Source organism: Eptatretus burgeri, chromosome 7 (assembly GCF_056783735.1).
Source record: "Eptatretus burgeri isolate ZD-2024b chromosome 7, Ebu_testis_v1, whole genome shotgun sequence".
NCBI classification, from domain to species: Eukaryota; Metazoa; Chordata; class Myxini; order Myxiniformes; family Myxinidae; genus Eptatretus; species Eptatretus burgeri.
This window is the reverse complement of record NC_140967.1, coordinates 16,509,757-16,536,930: the sequence shown is the minus strand read 5'-3', so window position 1 is coordinate 16,536,930 and position 27,174 is coordinate 16,509,757. Positions and strand designations below refer to the sequence as shown.

The 27,174-nt window shown below is 45.1% G+C and overlaps 1 protein-coding gene across 3 annotated transcripts in view; it reads right to left on the bottom strand.

The window, feature by feature from the left end:
* The window catches only part of MOCS1 (molybdenum cofactor synthesis 1), a 41,330-nt gene extending 28,003 nt beyond the window's left edge, over positions 1-13,327 (bottom strand). For all 3 annotated transcript variants that reach the window (XM_085887530.1, XM_085887531.1, XM_085887533.1), the window contains exon 1: positions 13,084-13,327. In XM_085887530.1, the coding sequence (XP_085743656.1) occupies positions 13,084-13,320 (237 nt within the window). In that variant the 5' untranslated portion in view covers positions 13,321-13,327. The remainder of the gene's footprint in view (positions 1-13,083) is intronic.
* Positions 13,328-27,174: the final 13,847 nt, after the last annotated feature.

Here is a 27,174-nt window from a genome sequence, read left to right as displayed (position 1 = left end):
CGCGGGTCCCCAGCAATATTCTTGTCGTTTCAATCAGATCGGACTGTCAATCGTGCAAAAATAAATAAAGAAATAAATACACAAACATTAATTGTGATGTCATTCGTGACGTCATAGCACCGTGTCTTGTCATTAGTCGACAGATAAATAGCCGTAACTTGGGAACTGCTTGTCCGATTGATATCAAACCTCGAAAAGGCACATCCTCGGGGCCCCGGCAATATTCCTGGCAAGTTTCAATCCGATCGGACTGGCGGTCATCGAGAAACTGCGGTCGCATACAGACAGACAGACAGACACACAGACAGACACACAGACAGACAGACACACATACAGACAGACAGACAGACACACACATTGCTGGAATTATAGATAGATGCAGATAAAACCTGTTTTTGGTACATGCATCATTTAATAAATAAAACCTTCAACCGTCTAACCTAGCGAGTCGCGACATTAGTGACACAAGTCACGAGGGACGAGTCACGGAGAGCGCGAGTTAGCAGCAGTAGAAAAAGACATGGATATACGAAAATGGCTAAGAAAAGGTTGCGGTTGTGGTTCTGGTTGTGGTCAGCACCCGCCGTGGTCGGCTGCTTTGTCCTTCTGATGTTTAAGTTAAATGTTGTGTTTGGTGCTTTGCATATCCCATATCTAGTGCTTTGTGCATAACCTTACCTCTGTGTAATTGACTGTTTTAAATGCGGACCTTGTGGTATCTTCAGGCTGGTCGTATTTGCTGTTGATAGTTTAACGTGATGATCGCAGGTCATAGCCAACTGTATCTTATTTCAAAGTGCACTGATTCTGGTGCCAACCTCCCCCGTTTACTCATTGTATCTCTGGTATATTAATTTTCTAATGCCAATTCTTGACAACACCTTGTGTAAGTTCACCTGAATTGGTGCCAATTGTCTAATCATTGAATATCTGCATTGTGAATGTGCCAGTTTGTTGCGACTCTTCTGCATTCGAATAATTTTAGGCCAAAAACATCGGAACATATTAAATGTAGCTGAGATCAATTTGGTTAGTATGCGACGGCAACCTCAGTATAGATGCGTCAATGCTGCATGCATACAATAGTACACCGGGTTATCAAAAATATTAAATATAATAATTGTGCCCCCCCCCCCATCCAGTTCATATGCCCCTCTTAATACTGAGCCCTGGTGACGGGCCTGGATTGTCTCGACTGTGCTCCAAGGGTTAATTATTATCATTGCGCCAGATGCTAACCATTAATGACTCCAGATTGTGTTTGGTAAAGTGGGAGATAATGTCCCACATGGCAGGCAGCACTTATCACTCCCGGCATTGTGCAGCAAGGACTGTATGAGACTTGGTGCCAGTGATCTCACCACACATGGTTTGGAGTCGCACATTGTCTGGTTTATAATCGAAAGGTTTTCAGTCACAAGTGTATGGAAGCTTGCTATGTTGCCCCGATGATGCCCAAATAAGGGCGAAACTGGTTGCTAACTGCATTTTCCATGTAGTTATGACGGTATACGAAATAACACATTGGGAATTAGCGCTGCGAGATAGCTCTTCCGGGAGCCACAGACAGTCCATGCATTGTGACGGTGACATCACGACGTACGTCTCAGGTTGGAGAATGACATTAATTATATGTATGTAAGCAACTCACGACTTTCAAGTTAGCAACTTATCTTATCTATCCAGTTCTTTCTATGACCCCAGCAAGGCATGAATCTATATTAAAGGTCGGATGTGTTCACGTCCAAAGCAGGCTATGTTGCCCCAAAAAGTGCACATAAAGTGATGTCTAACTGTCCACTCAATTTGCGAGTCCCCAGAGGGTGACCTTCATACCACCGTGGCCAGCAGATGAACCCGAGTCCACTGCTCGCCATTAAGGACCATGCTGCGCCCAGTGCTGAGGAATGAGAAATAAGGAACTTGCCTTTTGCCTTTTCGAAATGCCCAGAGAGGATTCGTTTGCTTTGATGTTGGCTCTATGACACCAGCAAGGTAGTCGTCTGCTTGGATGTCGTCTCCACGACTGCAGCAGGATAGTATGGGTTTGTCGAGAACCAGACCGGCCAGCAGACAAGATCGACCAGCATCCGCAGCAATGCAAACGGTTCAAGAGTAGGGGCTGTGGTCAGCATGCCACCTTCAGCACCCTCATTGCTGTTATATAGCTCGGTCTGTAAAATGATCTTCAGCTTGGATGTGCCTTGCACTGCACTGTCGCTTCTCTCTGATTACATCGTGTTCCCTTCCTACTTCGTATGGCTCCGTGTCGCTTTTTTATTGTGTTGTACAAGGTTACTCTAATGCCTGATGTCAAAATGCCTGCCTTGCCTTGCCTTTGATGACGTGCGTGTGCATGGTCTGGAACAGCGTTTCCCAAAACAATTTTTTCATGTGGGAATGCAGCTTGGACGGATTCATCTAAATTCTAAACACTGCATTCCTTTTAACTCATGAGCCAGAACATGGCACGAGTGGCAGCTTTATTCACACGGTGCAAACTTATTATCTCCGCCACCGAAGGGGAAGGAGGTTATGTTTTCACCCTTTTCTGTTGTTACTTACAAAATCTAAAGATTTCGTAAGTATATTGATGACTTCCGTTTCTGTTTGTTTGTTTGTTATCTTGCCAAAACAAAGTTTTTGCAAGATATGTTAGTCAGCTTGTATGTTTTTTTTTTTGTTTGTTTGTCTGTAATCACGTATATTTTTTTTTGTAACTTCGCATATCAGAGGCCTATAGAGGTCCCTTTCAGTGCACAAAATTTTGGTCAAGGTCAAAGGTCAAGGTCACTTTGTCGCAAATCAGGGGAGTCGATGAAACCCTTATTTTTGAGTAATTTTGATCGGATCGTCTTCAAACTTCATGGTCTGGCGCTCAGCTGATTAATCTTGGTGGCGATTGGCCTTGACCTTCATGGTTAGCACCTAAGGTCAAACATATTTGACCCCAAGATCAAATTTTCAAGTTTTAGGAACCATATCGTGTAGTACCTCAAATTGAACACCTCAATGAGTGCTTTCGAGATATGTCAAGCTTGAGACATTATGACGTCATTTGGTGACATTATGAGGCAAACGCATATTTTTCATGGTGACTCTAGAACGATTCTCATCGGAATCTCTCGTAGGCAGATATTCCTCAAGGAGTCGCTCCTGGTGGATAGCAGCTCTTTTCACCTCAGTGTGACCACATGTGGTCACCTTTTGGCAAGATACGGGTCACCCTGCGGGTGACATTGGTTTATTACTAACGAAATCTAAAGATTTCGTAAGTATATTGATCACTTCCGTTTCTGCTAGTTTGTTTGTGTGTTTGTTTGTTTGTTTGTAGGCACGATAACTCGAGAACGGCAGAAGCGACCAATGTCAAATTACACCACGTGATTTAGGAGGGTGATGGCAAGCACTGATTAGATTTTGGTCAAAATCGGTCAAAGGTCAAGGTCATAGTGAGGTCAAACATAATTCCGTAAATTCCTGTGGAGAAATGGAGTATTTTTGCTTCGCTCGACGTTACGAGTTTGTTTTAACTTCGATTTTAATTTTGTCTTCGGTTTTTGCGATCGCTTCGGATGCTTAAAACTCGGTTGTCGAAATTGTGGTAAAAATCGGATGTTTTGGAGACGTTTTAAGATTGTATAAAAATATTTCACTCGACGCGTCACGGGTCGTCACATGATGCAGTGCGCTCGAGCAGACGCGTCGTTGAGTCACGTAAAGCTTTTCCGTGTGCGCGCTGATGGTGTTTTCGATAAAGATGGTGTTTAAAAGTCATTTTTTATCCCAATAAAGGTTATCGTCGCATGCCTTACTCGCTGAGCTGTCGGATTATGTAAAGATTGTTGGTGGATTGCCGGATATTACGGTTCTGTGATTTTGATAAATAATATAAAATAATTGCGTGGAGAAATGGAGTTTTTTGCTTCGGTCGACGTTACGATTTTTGATGGTTTGGTACAGAATCATCTTAGAAACTTCTGGTGTGCATCGCTACCTTTTCGAGAGACAGCTTTTATTAGACAAGGTCAGAGGTCAAGTTGACGATTTCGTAAGTACCAGTCTATGACAGCTTGTTTGTTTGTTTGTTTGTTTGTAGGCACGATAACTCGAGAACGGAAGAAGCTACCAAAGTCAAATTACACCACGTGATTCAGGAGGGTGATGGCTCGCGCTGATTAGATTTTGGTCAAAATCGGTCAAAGGTCAAGGTCACAGTGAGGTCAAACATCCAAAACATTCGATTTTTGATGGTTTGGTGCAGAATCATCGTAGAAACTTCTGGTTTGCATCGCTACCTTCTCTCGAGAGACAGCTTTTATTAGACAAGATCAGAGGTCAAGTTGACGATTTCGTAAGTGCCCGTCTATGACAGCTTGTTTGTTTGTTTGTAGGCACGATACCTCAAGAACAAAAGAAGCGACCAATGTCAAATTACACCATGTGATTCAGCAGGGTGATGGCTAGTGCTGATTAGATTTTGGTCAAAATCGGTCAAAGGTCAAGGTCACAGTGAGGTCAAACATCCAAAAAAAAGTTATAACTCGAGAACGGAAGAAGCTACCAATGTCAAATTACATCACATGATTCAGGAGGGTGATGGCTAGCGCTGATTAGATTTTGGTCAAAATCGGTCAACGGTCAAGGTCACAGTGAGGTCAAACACTGGATTTTTGATGGTTTGGTACAGAATCATCATAGAAACTTCTGGTTTGTGTCGCTACCTTCCCAAGAGACAGCTTTTATTAGACAAGGTCAGAGGTCAAGTTGACGATTTCGTAAGTACCAGTCTATGACTGCTTGTTTGTTTGTTTGCAGGATATCTCAAAAAGTTGTGGACGAATTTGAATGAAATTTTGTGGACAGGTTGGGTGTGTGACAAGGAGGAACTGATTCGATTTTGGTGAAGATCCGGATCTGGATCCGACTACTCAAATTTTTAAAGTGATTCTTCACCATTGAGAGATAGAGCTAAACCGACATACTGTTACGAATCTGGCAGCCATGAGCACATAACAGCCAGAGTCCTTATAGATCAGTTATCTCGATAAGTATGTGTTTCTAGTTAGGGTCCCCTCCCTTGTATAGTGGGTAATTAAGTGTACGTGCACTACAAAGTTATTTTATAGATAGGATTTTTACCCCAACAACAACACTCTGCTCGCGGCATTCTTCATGTGCTCGCCGGCATGCGGCGTGTGTGTGGGCAGAATTCCTTTGGAATGGAATTCCATTCCAAATATGGACACAAAGTGTTTCGCTCTGGCTGCGCGCCAAATAAGGGTATGCGTCATTTTCCACCTAATGGGCGACGAGCAGACCAGAGCCAGGGCGGTCCTTGGCAAGAAGGCGGAGCCAGGACACACCATCCACCCAATGGGAGCAGGCCACGGGGGAGTGGACCGCGCCCCAAAGGACGGAAGAAAGGATTGATAATTACGTCCCATCTGGACCAGCGCGCTTCTGTCTTGGTCTGCGGCGGACTGCATCCCGCGCATCGGAGGTGTCACGTCTGGTGCATTACAGCGAGCGGTCGACCATCTCATCAAGGGAGACCACCTCGTCTCGCCTCCTCTGGGTTCGGCTGCCCTGGTCCGTGCTTTTGGCTACTGGAGCTCCAGGAAGGTGTGGACGTCGAGCCGCGCGAACGCGGCCAGGTAGCCAACACGTTCTCTCCCCTCAGCTCGTCTTCCCTCCGAGCTGAAGGGGGCAATAAAAGACCCGACGGCGTCCATTTCTTTGGGTGTGTGTCTGAGTGTAGGCCCGTCTCTAAGTAGAATTATGAAGTGATTTTGTTGTACATTATTTGCATTGCTTAGTAGGATAACTCTGCCCTTACGTGCTCTCCTCGTTCCCCAATTATTGTTGTAAATAAATTCCCCTCTTGTTGAATGTACCAGCTCGTTCTTTGTCATTTCTTTGCCACGGTGCGTATTGTGGATTAGGAAAGCCGTTGCCGTAGTTGTACATTTGGACCGACGGGCCTCAGTAACCATCCATTCAGGTTACACACGGTTCGAGCACGGTAACGGATCGTTCTGCTCAAGGCCTGCCGAGGGTGTGAATTCCCCGGTAAGCTTTGCCGTGTGGATACTTAGGTATATTGAAGTTGGCAATTAACCCTACTCCACACGGTCAAATTATTGGCGATTCATGGTCCTGAAAGGGACCCGTACCTTTGGACTTATCCGAGGGTCACGACCTAAATTCCGGTGTGTTCAGTGGAGCCGACTCTACTGCTCCCCCTCGCGGTCGTGCTCGCCACCGAGACCCGGCCCCACAACAACACAACACGATATCTCAAAAAGTTGTAAACTGATTTGGATGAAACTTGGTGGACACGTTGGGTGTGTGGCAAGGCCGAATTTGTTCGATTTTGGTGAAGATCTGAATCCAAATTTGGATATGAGAATGATTTAAATTAAAAAGTGATTCTTCACCATTGAGAGATCGGGCCAAAATTATATATGGCATGGTCTTTCAAAAATGTGTTGGTCCTGATATATTCTCCTGGATCAGGCATTGGGTGGCGGAGGTGTGCTCTCTCCCGAGTGCTTTTCCAGTTATATTTAAGTTGCTTTTGCCACAGTCTATACCTTTTCAACATTTCCAATTATGTGGTATATACCACTGATCCGTAACAATATTTATATTTATACATCTACATCAACAACAAAAAAAACATGGCGAAGCCTCGGTCGACAAATGTGAGTGCGTCTATTAATTACGTACCGTTTAAACGTGCGTAGCACTGCATTGTACTTCTATGAACATTTAAACTTCATGGTACTGGAACATGAGTACTGTACATCTATTAATTACATCTCATTGACAACTTACAGATACAACCTATTGCATCACTGATGATGGGATGGGGGGGGGGGAGAGAAAGAGGGAGGGAGAGAGAGGAGGGATGGGAGGGAGGCAGGAGTGTTGGGAGGAGGGAGCGAAAAGGGGGTAATGGAGGGGGAGCTAGGAAGGGGGAGGGAGGGAAGGAAGAGCGAGGAAAGGAGGGGGATTGGAAAGAGCGACGCCTCACCAAACATCGCTCTACACTCCGGGAGGCGGTGAGAGCGAGGAAGATAGGGGAGAGGGGGATGGGGGAGTGAGTTTGAGAGCAGATAAGCATGAGGGAAGGGATCTCGATTTGCGTTTGGTAGTCGGACTTGTGGAGAAGGTTGAGGGGGGGGTGGAGGGTGGTGGGGATTACAAGATTGAACAAAATGGGGTACGTTAAAACAGCACGTCGAGACCTCCTTGACATGTCCATGGGGGAGGTGGAGAGGGGAGAGGGTTTGGGAGGAGGTAAGCATGAGGGTAGGGGGAGGGAAGGCAACATGAGGGGAAGGGAAGGGAAGACAGTGTGATGGAAAGGGAAGGGAAGGCAGCGTGAGGGCAAGGAGAAGGAAAGCAGCATGAGGGCAAGGGAAGGCAGCATGAGGGGAATGGGAGACAGCATGAGGGGAAGGGAAGGCAGCATGAGGGGAAGGGAATTGAAGGCAGCATGAGGGGAAGGGAAGGCAGCATGAGGGGAATGGAAGGAAGCATGAGGGGAAGGGAAGGCAGTGTGACGGCAAGGGAAGGGAAAGCAGCGTGAGGGGAAGAGAAGGGAAGGCATCATGAGGGCAAGGAAAAGGAAGGCAGTGTGAGGGGAAGGGAAAGGAAGGCGGTGTGAGGGGAAGGGAAGGGCGATAAAACGTGCCCAAACAGCAACATTTTCGATATAAAACCGGGCAGAAGCATCTAAAACCCATGCTATCTACCTGGCAAATTCAAAACTAAACTGTCAGTCCTTCACAATCCCCATTAACAGAAGGAGAAGGGGGAGCAGGAGGAGAGAGTGATGGGAGACAAAGAGAGAGGGGTGGGGGGGGGAGATAGAGAGAGAGAGAGAGAGAGAGAGAGAGAGAGAGAGAGAGAGAGAGAGAGAGAGAGAGAGAGAGAGAGAGAGAGAGAGAGAGAGAGAGAGAGAGAGAGAGAGAGAGAGAGAGAGAGAGAGAGAGAGAGAGAGAGAGAGAGAGAGAGAGAGAGAGAGAGAGAGAGAGAGAGAGAGAGAGAGAGAGAGAGAGAGAGAGAGAGAGAGAGAGAGAGAGAGAGAGAGAGAGAGAGAGAGAGAGAGAGAGAGAGAGAGAGAGAGAGAGACAGAAAGGGTGAGAGATAGAGTGAGAGAGAGAAAGTGAGAGAGAGAAAGTGAGAGAGAGAAAGTGAGAGAGAGAAAGTGAGAGAGAGAAAGTGAGAGAGAGAGAGAGAGAGAGAGTGAGAGAGAGAGAGAGAAAGTGAGAGAGAGAGAGAAAGTGAGAGAGACACCACGAGGATGTGGACACTGCGGTACGTCGTTTGGGAATGTCAAGATCCCTAACCTTGATTTCACAGATGATGCAGCCATAATTGCGGAGACTCTGGAGATCCTATTGGAAGTCCTCAAGGTGCTGAATGAGGAGTCAGTGCCGCTAGGATAATGGGTTTCCTGGGAAAAAAAAAACTAAGATCCAGGCTTTCAATGACATCTTGGATGCTGCTATCTTGTCTGTGCCCGTTTGTGGTGAGGATGTTGAGGTCACGGAGAGATTCACTTACCTTGGCAGTGATATTCATGTCTCTGCTGGCTGTCAGCCAGAGGTCAATAGACATCTGGGTCGGGCCTGGGTAGTCATGAATTCACTGGATAATGGGGTGTGACACTGCCGGTACGTCTGCAGGAGGCCGAAAGTCTGAGTCTTCAGGTCCTTGGTGCTTCCACAGTCTTGCTCTATGGATGTGAGACTTGGAATCTGACCAACGATCTGAGACGGAGACTTAATTCCTTTGGTACCATGTCTCTTCGGAGAATCCTTGGCTATCGCTGGTCAGACTTTGTATCCAACGAGCGGTTGCTGAGAGAGACTCAAATGAGATTTGTTCACTGTATAGTCAGTGAGCATCAGCTGCGGCTCTTTTTCCTGATGCTGATCCTGCTCACCAGATTCTCTTAGCGAGGGAGTTTCGTGAGTGGAGGAGGCCAATGGGCCGACCACGTTCCTCGTGGTTGCAGCAGGTTGACCATCATCTCAAGGAGATGGGGATGGGCCTGGCATCTGCCTGGGGATGGCCAGACGGAGGCCCCTGGAGTACCGGCGGAAAGTTGATGCAGCAACGCGCAGCTCCGGCGCATGCTCCCATACCTGACCTGACCTGACCACATAAGCAAGCACTTAACGAAACAGTTGAAGAAACTTTTAAAAATAAAATGTTCATTTTTTTTAATAGCGTTCTGTCTATGCTGAAATGACGGGTTGCATTATGAAAGAAGATCATACAAAAAAGGGAAACGTGGTGTGAAATAAAATTGTACATTTTCAGCAAGCGTACCACTGCCAGATGCACCACTTGAGGCACGGTACAGCCAAACGTCGACGAATGCGCCCTGAACTTTGTTCAAGTCGATGAATATATTCATTGATAGTGTGAATATTGTAGAGTGCTCGCCAAGTGGCTTAAGCACTCAAGCAAGCACTCCAACAAATCCGGTTGATAAGGAACAGCTGGCTTGGCAAGCGATTAGCGATCGCCAATCGGTCGTATAAACCCATTCATGCACCTGGAAACACCCAAGCAATGTCTAAATTGGACATGTGAGCAATGTTTTTTATAGTAGTCGGAACTGCTGCTGGAGTAAATAAGGACTTATAAATTTTGAAATCCGGCTGAGATGAAAAGATTCTCGAGGTTATGGCATGTGCGGAAATGAAATAAAGCCACGAAAGCTGGTGTCTCCAGGCGTTTATAAGCATTGCAATGTATCCAGCAATTCGTAGACATGATGATCAGGCATTCAATAATATGAGTGAGGAAAGTGAAACACAAACTTTGGCGTGAAGAAACCATTTGCGGCCTGTTCCAAGTCAAGGCATTGCTGAGGAGGCCAAATTAAAATGGCGAATTAAGACCCCAGGAAGCTGATAGGGAGCAGACCAAGAATGACACCTTGAGAAAGGATAATTAAATAAGGCCATTATTTATCTTCAAAAGGGGTGTTTTAATTAAAGGCCCGGTCACACCTTGACGTTTTAGCCAGCGATGGCAACGTATTAAAATGTATCTAAAACGCTGGCTTACGTTGAACTTTTGATGTTTTTTTTTAAAGATTCGGACGTATTCATAGCGACTTGGTCTTATGTATAACTTATTGGTAACGGACACAGAACGTTTCGTTGTGTTATAGATAACTTATACCAACGAATGCTGAACCTGTTGTCGGCCTTCACAACCGATGCCCAACGATAGTCTAACTTAGGCATAGCGCGTTGCACGCATCGCCGACGATGTCGTGACGTAGCCTATTAAAAGGCTGACGCACAACGATTCAAATCATAACTGCCGTAGAAATGGAAGTGACAACATCGCAGTGACACCTTGGCGATCTTGCCAGTGTATGCCGACCTAAGAAAAATATGTCTAAAACGTTGGGGCACGTCAAATACGGTACGAGTAAGTTTGGTATACGTGAGTAGAACACTAAAGTACGCTATCATACGTCGTAGTAAGTAGAGTACGTCAAGAAATTTTAAACATGTTCAAAATTTTACGACGTACTCGGCGTATGACACACGTTCCGCATGCGATGGGGATACGTTTTACACACGATATGTGGATGCTTACACACGTCCACAAAGGCTACTTATAAGCTACTCATAAGTCGAAACACGTCGCGGTAATGTCTTTTTTACGCGAAACTTATTTCTAACTGATGTTTGACGTGCTTTGAACCAATTCTTTACATAGTCCCAACACACATCGACGTATGTCGACGTATTCCAATAACGTCTTCCGGTCGACAAAAAAAAAAAAATGAACGTGTTTCTAGCTTACAACTGCCATATAAAGACGTGTTCCCAGCGGTTTTGGGAATTGTTAAATAAAAATGCTGCTCATAAAAGGGGAACCCAACAGTGTTTTCGAGTCCTTTTTGAGTCGATGTCCATGTCAGCAGTATCAGTATTAGTATTAGTAGTAGTTTGTTCATGTTGGCAGTAGTAGGTGAGTGTGAGGGGGAGGGTGTGGGTTATGATGGATCGTCCTTGCGTCCGCGTGTCCATGGGTAGGAGACATCTTTTCACCATTGTTCGAAGTTCTTCGCGGCTAATTTTTTATGGGGCTTTTTCAACAATGAGGTATGGCTTGTTTTTACGATTTAGTCTATTCATAACGGGTTGGACAAATGCACAATGAACTAATAATGTGCATAGAGCGCTTTGATTACTTATAGATACGATATACCAACGAATAATTATCGTGAAGCCGGCGTTCACAAACTATGCCCAACGATAGCCTAACTTATCCATATCGTGCAGCAGTTTATCTTTGCCGGTGACGTAGGGTTTGCTATTCATAGGCTGCCACTCAACGATTTAAATGGCTGCATCTCCACTATTGAAAGTAGATGCTTGCGCTCAACAATTGGATTTTTTTTACACTCAACAACTTTTAAACGGTACCACTCAGCTATTTTCATTGTTTACAATGAACGATTTAAATTGCTGTCACTCGCCTTTGTTTTTTGACGCTGGGGTTTGGAAATTTGAAGCGTTTCTTCTGAACGTGTTAAAACGCTCAAACTCGACTATTTTAAATAGACGCTGCCGATGGACAATTGTAATCATAGCCAAGCTAGACATCGAAGTGTGAACATCCTCGTCATGCCGAAGAAAAGTTTGAAGAATGCTGCAAATAAGTGTCCTGGCCGTGGCCGTGGACGCTGACGCAAGGATGATCCATTATACCGACGTCTTTCAGCCTATGAGTAACTTAAAAGTAACGTCTGTCGATGTGTGGCAACGATCGCGTAACGTGCCAACAACACGTTAATCATAGGTTAGAAATAAGTTTCGGGTACGCTAAACATTACCTCGGCGTGTCTCAACTTATGATTAACTTACAAGTAGCATGTGTTGACGTCTGTCAACGATCGCAGACCGTCCATACAACTTGTGGCCAGCGTAGCGGAACGTGTGTCATACGCCGGCATACGTCGTGAAATTTCAAGCATGAAAAAATTTGAGGACAACCGAAAAGTACAACGTTTAAAGCCAGCGTACATCGACGTATGGCAGTGTTTTTCAGCGTGCTCTCAATGTTATCAAAACTTACCCATAACGTATTCAACGTGTGCCAGCGTTTTAGAAAAAAAATTCAAAAATCGGCATACGTTGGCTAAAACGTCAAGGTGTGACCGGGCCTTAACCCAAACAACCAATTTTCACTCATGCACTTCCTTGGAGTCCCTTTAGTATGCATGCAAAGTTTCAGGCTGATAGGTTTCATGGTTTTGAGTTATGGAGGAGACACACTGACACACACACACACACACACACACACACACACACACACACACACACACACACACACACACACACCTAAATAAATACATGACCCCAACAAAGTTAGAGTCCCTAACATACCAAGACTACTCGGAGTAGCAATAACTTGTAATTTGAAGCCATTTTGTTCCCAAAACCACACAAAAGTTCACTCGAGGTTCTGCAATCTCTGATTGGGCTTTTTATTTCGGAAACAGACATTTTCGACTGCACATCGAAATGGGGACAAAGTCCAGTTCATACTCATTCTCCCAGAGAGTGTGTGTGTGTGTGTGTGTGTGTGTGTGTGTGTGTGTGTGTGTGTGTGTGTGTGTGTGTGTGTGTGTGTGTGTGTGTGTCATGCGAAGTGTCATCGAGCGTCACAGGGGTGAGGGTGTCATGAACATGCTGAAAATGTCACGTGGTTTATTTACGTACGACCCCCGAACTCGAAGGAGACACACAGACTCCGGAAGTCGAGTTTTTGTATAAAGTTTAACAAGGTTGTGCAGCTGCACCGCACATCGACATCAGTACGGAATCGCGGTGGTTGGTGGTAACATGACAACGGCACAACCACAACAACATGGTGATAAAGCAACTACAGAGGTAGTAAAAGCACAGCGGTTACACAATAAATAACCACAGCAGCGCTCGGCAGTTACATTTTGATCAATAAGGTGGTGGTGGTGGTGGTGGTAAAAGTGGTTGATACAAGTCCGAGTATAACCGCAAACCGCATACTCACGCTGGGAGAGCGAATCGCCCATGGGTTTTCAATTCCAGCGGCGCATGATCGGTGGACTCTGCCTTGAGGAGTAAACAGAGCGCAAAGCGGGCCAACTACACGACGACCCCATGACATGACACAGCTTACAGTGAACAAGCGATGACGGAGCGACCGTATAAACATGGGACGGAGTTGGTGGAACGTGGAGAGAGGCGGCACATCGAGAGGGAGGAGACATGGATAGGGAGGACACATGGGCGTGGCGTAGAGAGGGAGGAGACATGGGCGTGGCGTAGAGAGGGAGGAGACATGGGCGTGGCGTAGAGAGGGAGGAGACATGGGCGTGGCATAGAGAGGGAGGAGACATGGGCGTGGCGTAGAGAGGGAGGAGACATGGGCGTGGCGTATAGAGGGAGGAGACATGGGCGTGGCGTAGAGAGGGAGGAGACATGGGCATGGCATAGAGAGGGAGGAGACATGGGCGTGGCATATAGAGGGAGGAGACATGGGCGTGGCATATAGAGGGAGGAGACATGGGCGTGGCATATAGAGGGAGGAGACATGGGCGTGGCATATAGAGGGAGGAGACATGGGCGTGGCATATAGAGGGAGGAGACATGGGCGTGGCATTCGGTAAATATGCTCAGTGAAGTACAATCACAAGGTGACGTCACGAGAACCTGTCATGGGAGATCGTTGACGGAAAGTAAACCGGTACCTGTAATTCAGACACCGGTAAAAATGGTACAGGTATTAACGAGGCTGTTCATTGTGAACCATCAGGTTAATATTTCATACGTTCAATGCAAATGCAAAAAGGGTTTGATGGCTGATGCGATGCAAACACTCCGTTTCCGTCATAATTGTCAAGGTTTCATTTTTGAATTACCAGGTGATGTATAACTTGTAGTTGGGTTGATGGGGGTGGGAGAGTAGGTGGAAGGTACAAACTCCAAACTCAGGGTAGAGATACAACTTTTTTTCGTGAAGTAACACGGAAGATGTGCCCATGGCCTCAGAGGCTGTTTTGAGTCCATAAAGTAATGGTCAAGTGACCAATATGGCATTTTTTGACAAACAGAATGACTCATTGGTCTATCAACAAAGCCAGGGCCGGATTTAGGCATGGACAAGCTGGGAAGTTTCCCAGGGGCCTCCACAACCAGGGGGCCTCCACATATTTCATGAAAAAAACATTGTAAGGAAAAATGTATTTGTGAGTGCCTGAATGGTAGTTGGTAGTTAGTAGAACAGATATAAGATATTCATCTATGACAGATATAAGATATTCATCTATGACAGATAAAAGATATTCATCTACAACAGATATAAGAAATTCATCTATAACAGATATAACATATTCATCTATAACAGATATAACATATTAATCTATAACAGATATAACATATTCATCTATAACAGAGATAAGATATTCATCTATGACAGATATAAGATATTCATCTATGACAGATATAAGATATTCATCTATGACAGATATAAGATATTCATCTATAACAGATATAACATATTCATCTATAACAGATATAAAATATTCATCTATAACAGATATAAGACATTCATCTATAACAGATATATGAAATTCATCTATTACAGATATAAGAAATTCATCTATAACAGATATAACATATTCATCTATAACAGAGATAAGATATTCATCTATGACAGATATAAGATATTCATCTATGACAGATATAACATATTAATCTATAACAGATATAACATATTCATCTATAACAGATATAAAATATTCATCTATAACAGATATAAGACATTCATCTATAACAGATATATGAAATTCATCTATTACAGATATAAGAAATTCATCTATAACAGATATAACATATTCATCTATAACAGAGATAAGATATTCATCTATGACAGATATAAGATATTCATCTATGACAGAGATAAGATATTCATCTATGACAGATATAAGATATTCATCTATAACAGATATAACATATTCATCTATAACAGATATAAAATATTCATCTATAACAGATATAAGACATTCATCTATAACAGATATATGAAATTCATCTATTACAGATATAAGAAATTCATCTATAACAGATATAACATATTCATCTATAACAGAGATAAGATATTCATCTATGACAGATATAAGATATTCATCTATGACAGATATAACATATTAATCTATAACAGATATAACATATTCATCTATAACAGATATAAAATATTCATCTATAACAGATATAAGACATTCATCTATAACAGATATATGAAATTCATCTATTACAGATATAAGAAATTCATCTATAACAGATATAACATATTCATCTATAACAGAGATAAGATATTCATCTATGACAGATATAAGATATTCATCTATGACAGAGATAAGATATTCATCTATGACAGATATAAGATATTCATCTATGACAGATATAACATATTAATCTATAACAGATATAACATATTCATCTATGACAGATATAAGATAGTCATCTATGACAGATATAAGATATTCATCTATAACAGAGATAAGATATTCATCTATGACAGATATAAGATATTCATCTATGACAGATATAAGATATTGTTACGAATCTACACCCGCCCGGCGTGCGAGTGACCGCGCGAACTAATTGCGGCTGCTCGCCCACCGAACAGTCGTGACTTTTCTGGAACAACGCCAGAAACCAGTCACGGGTGGGTTTTTAATCCCACCACGGCCCAGTCCGTATTCAACCCGCGCGACAGGGTCAATCGCCAAATATCGATATACCTAAGTATTCACACGGGTAACCTACCGAGGGACCGTGCCTCGGCGAAGGCCTGTTTGGACACGAACCGCTTAAGCGGTTCGTTCCGTTCTGGGATAACCGAGCAGGTATTATCGCCAGACCTCGCTGGACCCGATTCTATGATTGGTATTCAAAAACCAACTCGTATTCCGAAAAACAATACGGCGGTTCAATGGGAGAAAACGACATGACGAACGGGGTACATTTAAATAAGCACATTTATTATACAACACATATACAAACAATCATGCAGTCATGCAGGTAAGCAATGATGGAAAAACACGCATGCAGTTATTTGTTGAAGACTGCGGGACGGGGACAAAGACACGGGCAAGGCGAAAACACTACAACCGACTATGGTTATTATGTACATTTACTTTTACTTACGGACTCTTTATGGACTTACAGACTTTTACCGTAAGTAAAACACGTTTTACTTACGGACTCGGCGCCACATCATGCATTCAAAGAAAAACCTCAAAAAAAAGACCCCCTCAAAGACAAGGGAGTCAGACTGAGCCCGTGGCCCTTTATGACGTGGGGCCTTGGTGACTGAAAGGGCCCCACGAGACCGTTGCAGGTTACCTGCACCCTCATGGTGCCTTGGTGGGGCGAGTTGCGACGTCCCGTCCCCACGGCAGCTAGCGTAGCCGCGGGTGCGCCCAGGCCTTGCCAAGGGGCAGGCGAGCTCTCTCCGGCTCTCCCCACACGCACGCGCAGGTTCGCATGACACAGCAGCGCTGCACCTCCACCCCGCGTCTCCCTCGTAACGCCCGGACCTCCACCGAACGACCACTCCAAGCTCCTGACTCGGACACGAGCCCAGATCTTCGTGCAACTCTGGCAGAAGCAACCCAGGTCCTTCCGCGGTGTCCAGCGGCAGTGACAACTGAGAGAGAGAGAGAGAGAGAGAGAGAGAGAGAGAGAGAGAGAGAGAGAGAGAGAGAGAGAGAGAGAGAGAGAGAGAGAGAGAGAGAGAGAGAGAGAGAGAGAGAGAGAGAGAGAGAGAGAGAGAGAGAGAGAGAGAGAGAGAGAGAGAGAGAGAGAGAGAGAGAGAGAGAGAGAGAGAGAGAGAGAGAGAGAGAGAGAGAGAGAGAGAGAGAGAGAGAGAGAGAGAGAGAGAGAGAGAGAGAGAGAGAGAGAGAGAGAGAGAGAGAGAGAGAGAGAGAGAGAGAGAGAGAGAGAGAGAGAGAGAGAGAGAGAGAGAGAGAGAGAGAGAGAGAGAGAGAGAGAGAGAGAGAGAGAGAGAGAGAGAGAGAGAGAGAGAGAGAGAGAGAGAGAGAGAGAGAGAGAGAGAGAGAGAGAGAGAGAGAGAGAGAGAGAGAGAGAGAGAGAGAGAGAGAGAGAGAGAGAGAGAGAGAGAGAGAGAGAGAGAGAGAGAGCACTCCGTGCGCCCTTTTTATTACCCATGCTCCGCCCCTCCGCTCTCGCCCTGCCTTCCTTCCAGAACATGCGGGAAACCTCCAGAACATGGCGGACCCTTCTTGAAGGAAGCATTTTCCTGCCAAATCGGGGACGCTCCCTCGCCGATGTATTTGTCTTCTTCCACACGCCGGGTGGAATTCACCGTGGAGACGCCATTCATCCGGGGTAGGGGGGAACGGGGGCTGCCTGCTTTCCCCTGACAAAGGCCAGGCCTCTGGCAACCGTGTGCCGAGGTGGAAACGCGGTGGTGTGGTTATGAGGGTTGTGGTTAAGTTGGTTGTGTGAAGCGGTTGGTCCAAAATAACGATAGTAAAGAAAAACGGCTAACTCAAAGATCACAGCCCGGGTGACACGAATAAATCCCATTAAACAACGGTGGGGAAATCTAACTGAACACGGACTGAGCAATATAACTGAACTAAGGACCTTTATAGTGTTCTGCTAATTTCCACAGCCATAACAATATTCATCTATCACAGATATAAGATATTAATCTATAACAGATATAAGATATTCATCTTGTCTCATTCTCTATTTTATATAGAAGTTCAGATTCTTTGTTCTTGAAAAATATACTTTATGGATGACTGTAAATATGTCTTGTCACCTTTTAGTATTCTAAGGTAGGGCGGGCCTCCACTACTGAAGGCTGCCCAGGGGCCACCACATGGCCCTGAGCGAAGCGACAGGTAGGCTCTGCTCGCAAGTCGATATAAATCTATATCCTTCCTCAGATGTGGTGACTAAATCTGTAAGCAAAATTAATGAATGAAACAAAACATTTTGCTGATCAATATGTCATTAACTAGAACGGAACTCGGTAGAGCACATACCTCCACCAGGCTGACCAGTTTGTATCCCACTGATAGGCCAGATCTGGATCTGGATCTGGATCTGGATCTAGATCTGGATCTGAACCAAAATCCAATCCGCTTGCTCTTGTAACCTAACCAACTCATCCACATAGTTTTGTCATAACTCATCCACTACTTTGTTGCAATATCCTGCGATATATCGTTTTTGGCCCCATTTCTAAATGGTGAAAAATCACTTCGAAAATTAAAAAATTCTGTCGTCCGGATCCAGATTGGTATCTTCATCAAAATCGAATCAATTCGTCCTTCTCACACACCCAACCTGTCTACCAAGTTTCGGCCGAATCCGTCCATAATTTTTTGAGATATCCTGCTCACAGACAAACAAACAAAAAATGAAATTGCTCGTTGAGCAAGGAATTGCCAGAATAACTTTGTCATATCTCCATGATCTCTGAAAAAACAAAAACCTGGAAATCAAGTTGGTTCTTATAAGTTGATAGTGCTCCTGTTTAATGAGTTATAACACTTAGTTTGGTCATGATCATAACTTGGAAGTCAATCGGACTTGAAATGGCGTTTTTATCGTAATTTGAAAGTTTTGACCCGACCCCCCTGACATTCGACCCCCGACCGCTAAGAAGGGTGTTGGGGTGACACCCCAATGAGACATATAGTTGGATGCAGAATTGGAATGTGCACATTTTGGATTTCGTTTGAAGTCGATACGACCATTTTAGCGGACGTTATTGTGAAAATAAGAATTTCGGTTTTTCGGTGACCTTGACCTTGACCTTGACCTTTGACCGAGATTCACCAAAAACGACAAGTGTCTAAGTTGGACCATGGTCGACGTCTCTACCCAGTTTGGTCATGATCGCTGAAACGCTGTGGCTGCTCCAGGGTAAAGAAACACACAAACACAACATAACCTCCGTCTACCTTTAGTGGTGAAGGTAAAGATTTCACACCTCTTGTGCAAACGTTAGAACTGAAACCAAATATCAGGAAAACAAATGGAATTTCAAAAAACAAATGTAATCATTGGGGAGAAATATATGTCTACCATGTTTGATACAAATAAATGGATGACCCCTTAATTGCTGCTCACCTCGTCGTCCCCTTTTCGCCTCAACTGCTTCCGATTTACCAACACCGTCTTCCACACAATGAGTCATAAGTTTTTCATTGCAAAGTTGCTTTCTTCATTCCCTAGTGAAAGTCTGAATACATTTCTTGCTTTTCCAAACTCAAAATACCTGCAGAGGTTAGTCTTGGTCCTTCGGAGGGATGAAAATAACTGTTCAGATGCTGCATCGATCACACACAAAGTCAGGACAACTTTCAGAACCATAATCTGTGGGGGGGAAGTGCTAGCTGGAGAGGCTGCAGAATGTACACAACATCTCACACACAGTTTTTAGAATCTCTGAGCTTAAAAAAGAAAAAAAAAAAGAGGAAGTTCCACGATGAGATGCTCCTCAACAATTTCAAAGTGATCAATGATTGGTTTTCGGGTAACAACGTGAAGAAAGCTAGCAGAGTTGGAGAGCACGCTTGTCCATGTCTCATTATCGACTTGTTCAAATGAGCATACCATGCATCATACTCCGTTATCATCTTATCCAGTACTGGGTAATACGCATGAGTACGAAAGTACCGTTTGGACTCATCATCGCTGTGAAGACAAAATCCAATAAATACACTTTCACCACCACGGTAAGCATAAAGGTATCCATCCGTAAGCCTCTTCCATGAGCCTCGACTTCACATACAAATAATTTAAATATATAATCTATTTATTTTGTAATCCGATGAGGGAGGATACACACAGATGGTGGACACAGAAAAGGGAAAACGAGGCAACACGGGCCATACAACACAAATGCAAAGTATGGGTTGCTCCACATACTGTATGCGAGTGGCGTGTAAGATATGAAAATCTCAGTCCGGCAGTCCTCTAATCATGTGTACATGTACAAACAAGCAGGTTGTGCCTCGAGTCCAGTATTAAGAGCCAGTATGGTCGCAAGAGGACACCTCGGTGACATTGAAAGGGGTGTAATTGTTGACCAGTGCGTGCTTGGCAGACACTTCAGTGGCATAGCCTGCAGCAATTGCTCACACGTCATGAAGAACTGTCTTGAAGGTGATGTCAGCTTGGGAAAAAGAGGAGAACATGTTCTCTTACACATGAGTGATGCTCAAAGCAGGCTCTTGCTTGAGATGGTGTGTCAAAAAAGCACACACAGTGCTGAGAGAAAGTCCACACCCGCTTTCAAAATGTTCACCTTTTTTTGCTGCCTGAAAGCCTGGAATTAAAGTGCATTAAATTAGACTTTTTCCGCCTTTATTTACACATCGTAACACACAACTTCCAGATTCTACAAATTTCAGAAAATTAATTAAAAATACAAAACTGGAATATCTTGATTGGATAAGTGTCCACCCCCCACCCCCCCCCCCCCAGAGTTAATACTTGGTGGAAGCACGTTTTACAGCAATTACAGCTGTGAGTCTGTTAGGATAGGTCTCTACTAGCTTTTCACACCTTGATTGGACAATACTTTGCCATTCTTCTGTACAAAACCGTTCAAGCTCAGTCAAGTTGCATGGAGAGCATTGATGGATAGCAATGTTCAAGTGATGCCACAGATTTTCGATTGGGTTTATGTCAGGACTCTGACCGGGCCCCTCATGGACATTTATCTTCTGGTTCCTTAGCCACTCCATTGTAGCTTTGGCTGTGTGCTTAGGGTCGTTGTCATGTTGAAAGGTGAACTTCCATCCCAATTTCAGCTTTCTTGTAGATGACGGTGAGTTTTCCTCCAGGATTTTTCTGTATTTTGCTCCATCCATTTTCCTTTCTATTCTGATAAGCGCTCCAGTTATCCTGTATTGGAGTGATGACCTGTCCAGGATTGTCCACAATAGCCAAGGAGACTGCTTCGGCAGCAGCAATGCTCTGCAGAGTATGGTCTTCATGGATGGATGGTTACACCATAGCTCATTTACAATTGCTATTATAAAAGAGATGGACACTTATCCAACCAAGATATTCTAGTTTTGTATTTTTATTTAATTTTCTGAAATTTGTACAATTTGTTTTTCACTTGGAAGTTGTGGGTTGTGATGTTTAAATCCATCCATCCATTAGGACCATATTCTATGCTGAATGTTGGTGCAGCCTAAGCAGCCTTCTTGGCTATTGGGCACAATCCTGGGCAGGTCGCCACTCCGACACAGGATACCAGCAAGCTGACATTCATTTTGCCGACCTCGGAAGGATGACAAGTAGAGTCAACCCCACTTGGTTTTACTTCAACAGCCGAGTGGGATTTAAACTCAGGATCCTAGGATCCCAAGGCCACCACCCTAACCATTAAGATGCTTCATTAAATGTGGAAAAAGTCTGATTTTAATGCAATTTAATTCCAGATTACAAGGCAACAATAGGTGAAAATTTTTTGAAAGAGGGTGTAGACTTTCGAAAGGCACTGTAGGAGTATGGCAGGGGAGTTAAAGGGGTGTGCATTGAGCATGCAAGGAAATGGGTTGGGGCATGGCAGCTGTGAAGCCTGTTGTTGGCTTAATGGTTAAGGTGGCTGGTTTATGATCTTAGGGTGGTGTTGGCTTAATAGTTAGGGTGTTGTTGGCTTAATAGTTATGGTGGCTGACTTAAGCTATTAGGGTGGTGTTGGCTTAATGGTTAAGGTGGCTGCTTTAAGATCTTAGGGTCTTGAGTATGAAGCCTCTGTTGTGCTGTTGAAATAACACCGGGTGGGTTGACTCAGCCTGTCGTCCTTCCAAGGTGGGTAAAATGAGTACCAGCTTACTGGAGGTTATAAGCAATTAAAGTATGCTGTGTCAGAGTGGTGACCCAACTCGGACTGTACTCCTTAATCAAATGAAACTACCACACAAACCCTATGTGCCTCATGGTGTGAAAGGAATGGTTATTTATTTTATGGTGGTAATATGTATGTAATAAATAGATATGACATATAAACATGTCACAGAATCTCAGCTCTGGAACTTATATCCGTACCAGAAGTACCGAAAAACTATGCAACCAAGCGAGATTGCTTGCCAACACCAAAGTGCGAGTAGAATGTGTGGTGGTGACTGCACTTCTGTACTCAGTGGAAGCCATGACTCTCTCCAGGAACTACATAAAGAAGCTCACAAGATTGTAACTGAGACACCTGTGGAAGCTTCTGGGAATATAATAGCATGACTGTGTCCCCAATACCACAGTCCCAAGGAGAGCTGGGATACCCAGTGTTGAGGAAATTATATCTGCTCAACTTCGATGGACAGGTCACGTCATTCATATTCCAGAGCATTGGCTCCCAAACATTTATTTTATGGTGACCTGAAGGAGGGCAAATGTGCACCTGGAGGACAAAAGTTATGTTACAAAGACATTGTGAATAAGCATCTGAGGAAAGCAAACATTAACATAGAGAATTGAGAAGAACTTGCCAGATTAAAAACACACAACAAACAGTCGAGAACTGTTGTCCATGACTCAGTTGAGATGGTTGAGCAACAAAGAGAGGATGAATGTCAGCGCCGTCATCTCCAGCGGCAGAAAGTTGGCAATTAAAGCCAACCAATTAACACATCCAATGCTGGTCTCGCTTCCCATGGTCGCGTAGGCAAGTGGGAACCCAGAATGGCTCCATGGTCATCATCGTTCACGGAATCGCGACGGACATCCGAAAAAAAATCTATGCTAATAAATATCAGTGTGTGTGCCAGTGTGTCTCCTCCATAACTGCAAAACCATGAAACCTCACAGCCTGAATCTTTGCATGCAGACTAAGAAACCTCCAAGGAAGTGCATGACTGAAAACTGGGTGTTTGGGTTAAATAAACACCCCTTTTGAAGATAATTAACGGTCTTCTTTAATTATATCCTTTATCAGGTGCATCCTCAGCCACCTCACTCTCTGAGGTCTTAAGGCGTTTCCTGGGTTACTTCGCTGGGATCTGAAGCCACCATATGTTTTGGCCCGCTCAACCATGCCATTACATGGAATAGGCCGCAACGATTTCTCAAAGATAAAGTTTTTTGGGTTTTTAAAATACTTTCCTCACTCATATTATTGAATGCCTGTTCATCATAGCTACGAATCATTGTATGCATCGCTTTTGTAAGTACTATAGTTTTCAAATTAGGAGCTTGGAGCGATTTCATGCATTATATGATTGGATTTTCCATGATCAACACTCACGGACTAACTAAAGTCTATCATCAAAATACTATTTCAGTTTTCAGGATTGGATATCGTCCGGACTAAATAAGTGTCGAAATCTGGAGTGAAATCTGATAATTTAAAGAAATTACGAGTCTTATAACTAAGCCGATATAACTATTTACTTTAAGCAAGTAAGGCTACATTTTCTTCTTCTCCACAGATACACAAGAAAAATGTGCAATTTCCAAAGCATTAAACTTATCTTTTTCTCCTGTTTGGAGAATTATATTGAGTGAACAAAAGCTTTAGGAACGTGCAAAAATTAACCAGCTTCATTCAGCTCTGATTTAAAGCATTCAATACTTGACCTCACGCCCTGTCCCCCGGCGGGACTGCTTATCCATTGCGTCTGCCAGGTCTGTGTATTTTTGGAGGTATCGTGAGGTGCTCTGCAGGGAATCAAAGCAAATCTGGTGAAAAACGGACGTTTTAAAATCAAGTTATAACATACTTGTGGACTGCAAACTGATGTATCATGGGAAGCGTGCACAGACGAGTTAACAATGTTGCGGATGATCTGCAATGTTTATTTGATGGGCGATTAAACTGTGCGATGTCTCCAGGGTTGTTCTAAGTTAAAAAAAGAACTCTTTTGTGGATAAAGTCATTATTCGAACAAATTCATTTAATTTCTTTAACTGCTGTAGACAAGGTGAAGACTGGCTTGAAAGTTAAAGGGATGTTATATGGTACTAGATGACCCATGAACCCATTGGGTTCCCGTTGTGACAGCGGTTGATGAAAAAAATCATTTCAAGAAAAAAAAGAAAATAGATAGCTCCAGCGAACTATACCGCTGAGGTTGTTTGCATTGATCAAATTCTCCCGGAGTACTTGACTGAATCGGGAATTGATTTTTTAATAATTTTTTCGTTTCCCGATTTGAACGAAACTTGATACTGCACACCGCAGGAGAATGGTGAGTAAGGTGGCTCTAAAATTTTTGCGCTTTCGTGTACCGTTTTATCTGTATTTCGGGAACATATATACATCCATACATACCTACATACATACATACATACAACATGAGAAGTTTAGTAATATATAGATAGATAGATGTAGTGACAGCCAGGCCCATCCGTTCCTTATCAACCATTTAATTGGAGTGCTTGCTTGAGTGCGAAGCCACTTGTTGAGAACCCCAAAGTCGACCATGGTGGAGTTCATGTCCCGATCGGGATGTACAGTCAGCAGTTGCTACAAGGTAGAGGTACATGATTTTTTAAGGTTATATGGTTTCTCTTTGTGAGTTTCAAAGCAAAATATATTTGATAACACTCCATTTCCAAGCTGTTTGCCGTATTAACGTGTTTTCTAAATTTCTGAGCCAAAGTTTTTTTTTCCACCCGTTACATGACGATTGGCAGCTGTTTATAAAGATTAATGTTTATGGACATCTTCCTGAAACATCTCACATTCAACGTTGTTTTTATTATATGTTTATTGAAATTCCCACAAAACAAGGATGAAAACTACTCAAGGTTTTTGCGTTGTATACTGTCCGTATTGTAGTCGGTAATCGCATGGACTCCAATCTGCCGATTCCTGAACAATTACCGACATTGGCCAAGCACTACGTGTGTGTGTTTCATCAATTATATGAGCACACACACACACACACACACACACACACACACACACACACACACACACACACACACACACACACACACACACACACACACACACACACACACACACACACACACACACACACACACACACACACACACACACACACACACACACACACACACACACACACACACGTATTGATAGTATGTCCTGTAGAAAATGGATTTCAGACATTATTTTGTTCCATGTTCACTGTTATTCGATGCAAAATCATTTTGAAGAGACAGTATGAATCAGAATTTACACTCCATGACACGTCTGCCTTCCCTTCCTCTGAACCTCTCACTGCCTTCCCTTCCCTTCCCCCACCCCACCTCGCTCCCCTTCCATACTCTCTTTCCCCCTCCCCTCCCCCTCCTCGCTCTCCCTCCCTCCTCCTCTCCCTCCCTCCCCCTCCTCACTCTCCCTCCCTCCCCCTCCTCACTCTCCCTCCCCCTCCTCACTCTCCCTCCCCCTCCTCACTCTCCCTCCCCCTCCTCACTCTCCCTCCCCCTCCTCACTCTCCCTCCCCTCCTCACTCTCCCTCCCCCTCCTCACTCTCCCTCCCCCTCCTCACTCTCCCTCCCCCTCCTCACTTTCCCTCTCCCCACTCCTCCTCGCTCCCCTTACCTACTCTCTCTTTCCCCTTCCCTACTCTCTCTTTCCCTTCCTTACTCTCTCTTTCCCCTCCACATCCTCACCCTCCCCCACTCCTCACTCTCCCCCACCCATCCTCGCTCTCCCTCGGGACCCCCACCCCTCCTCGCTCTCCCTCCCTCCCCCACCCCACCCCTCATCGCTCTCCCTCCCTCCTCGCTCTCCCTCCCTCCCCCCAACCCCACCCCTCCTCGCTCTCCCTCCCTCCCCCACCGCACCCCTCCTCGCTCTCCCTCCCTCCCCCCACCCCACCCCTCCTCGCTCTCCCTCCCTCCCCCCACCCCACCCCTCCTCGCTCTCCCTCCCTCCCCCCACCCCTCCTCGCTCTCCCTCCCTCCCCCCACCCCTCCTCGCTCTCCCTCCCTCCTCGCTCTCCCTCCCTCCCCCACCCACTCCTCCTCGCTCTCCCTCACCCACCCCTCCTCGCTCTCCCTCCCTCACCCCCCACCCCACCCCTCCTCGCTCTCCCTCCCTCACCCCCCACCCCACCCCTCCTCGCTCTCCCTCACTCACCCCCACCCCTCCTCGCTCTCCCTCCCTCACCCCCACCCCTCCTCGCTCTCCCTCCATCCCCCCACCCCACCCTCGCTCTCCCTCCCTCCCCCCACCCCACCTCGCTCTCCCTCCCTCCCCCCACCCCACCTCGCTCTCCCTCCCTCCCCCCACCCCACCTCGCTCTCCCTCCCTCCCCCCCCCACCCCACCTCGCTCTCCCTCCCTCCCCCCACCCCACCTCGCTCTCCCTCCCTCCCCCCACCCCACCTCGCTCTCCCTCCCTCCCCCCCACCCCACCTCGCTCTCCCTCCCTCCCCCCACCCCACCTCGCTCTCCCTCCCTCCCCCCACCCCACCTCGCTCTCCCTCCCTCCCCCCACCCCACCTCGCTCTCCCTCCCTCCCCCCACCCCACCTCGCTCTCCCTCCCTCCCCCCACCCCACCTCGCTCTCCCTCCCTCCCCCCACCCCACCTCGCTCTCCCTCCCCCCACCACCTCCTCGCCCTCCCTGCCCCCACCACCTCCTCGCCCTCCCCCTCTCTTTCTCCCCACACTTCTCTCTCTTTCCTACCCATCTCTCTCCTCCCCCTCTCACTATTCTTGTCAGAGAAGCGACTGGTGGTATTTCCGAGGAGAAAATGGAGATGGTCTCTTGTACAGTTTATAGCGGCCATGTTGAGATACTTCGTGCCAGTTATTTCTCGCTTCGATCGACGCTCTTTTTGCTTTGAGTAAATTTGAAACAAACAACCGCTATCGCATTTATTTATTTTTTAGCGTTTTGTCAATGAAGATATTTGTGAATTTGGAAATGTCAACTAAATAAAATAAAACGAATAAACAATCACAACGGAGAACAAAAATAATGAGCGAAGAAACAAAGAATGAAATAAAGAACATTTTTAAAAGCCGAATAGAAATAAAAGTTTGCTAAAAAGAACAAAAGATGATAAGTATAACTGAATGAAGGAATCACAAAAAAGGAGAAGTGAGATTCTTTGTTTTCTTTAAGTGTCGGACAGTACCGGATGTGACGCACGTGATACCGG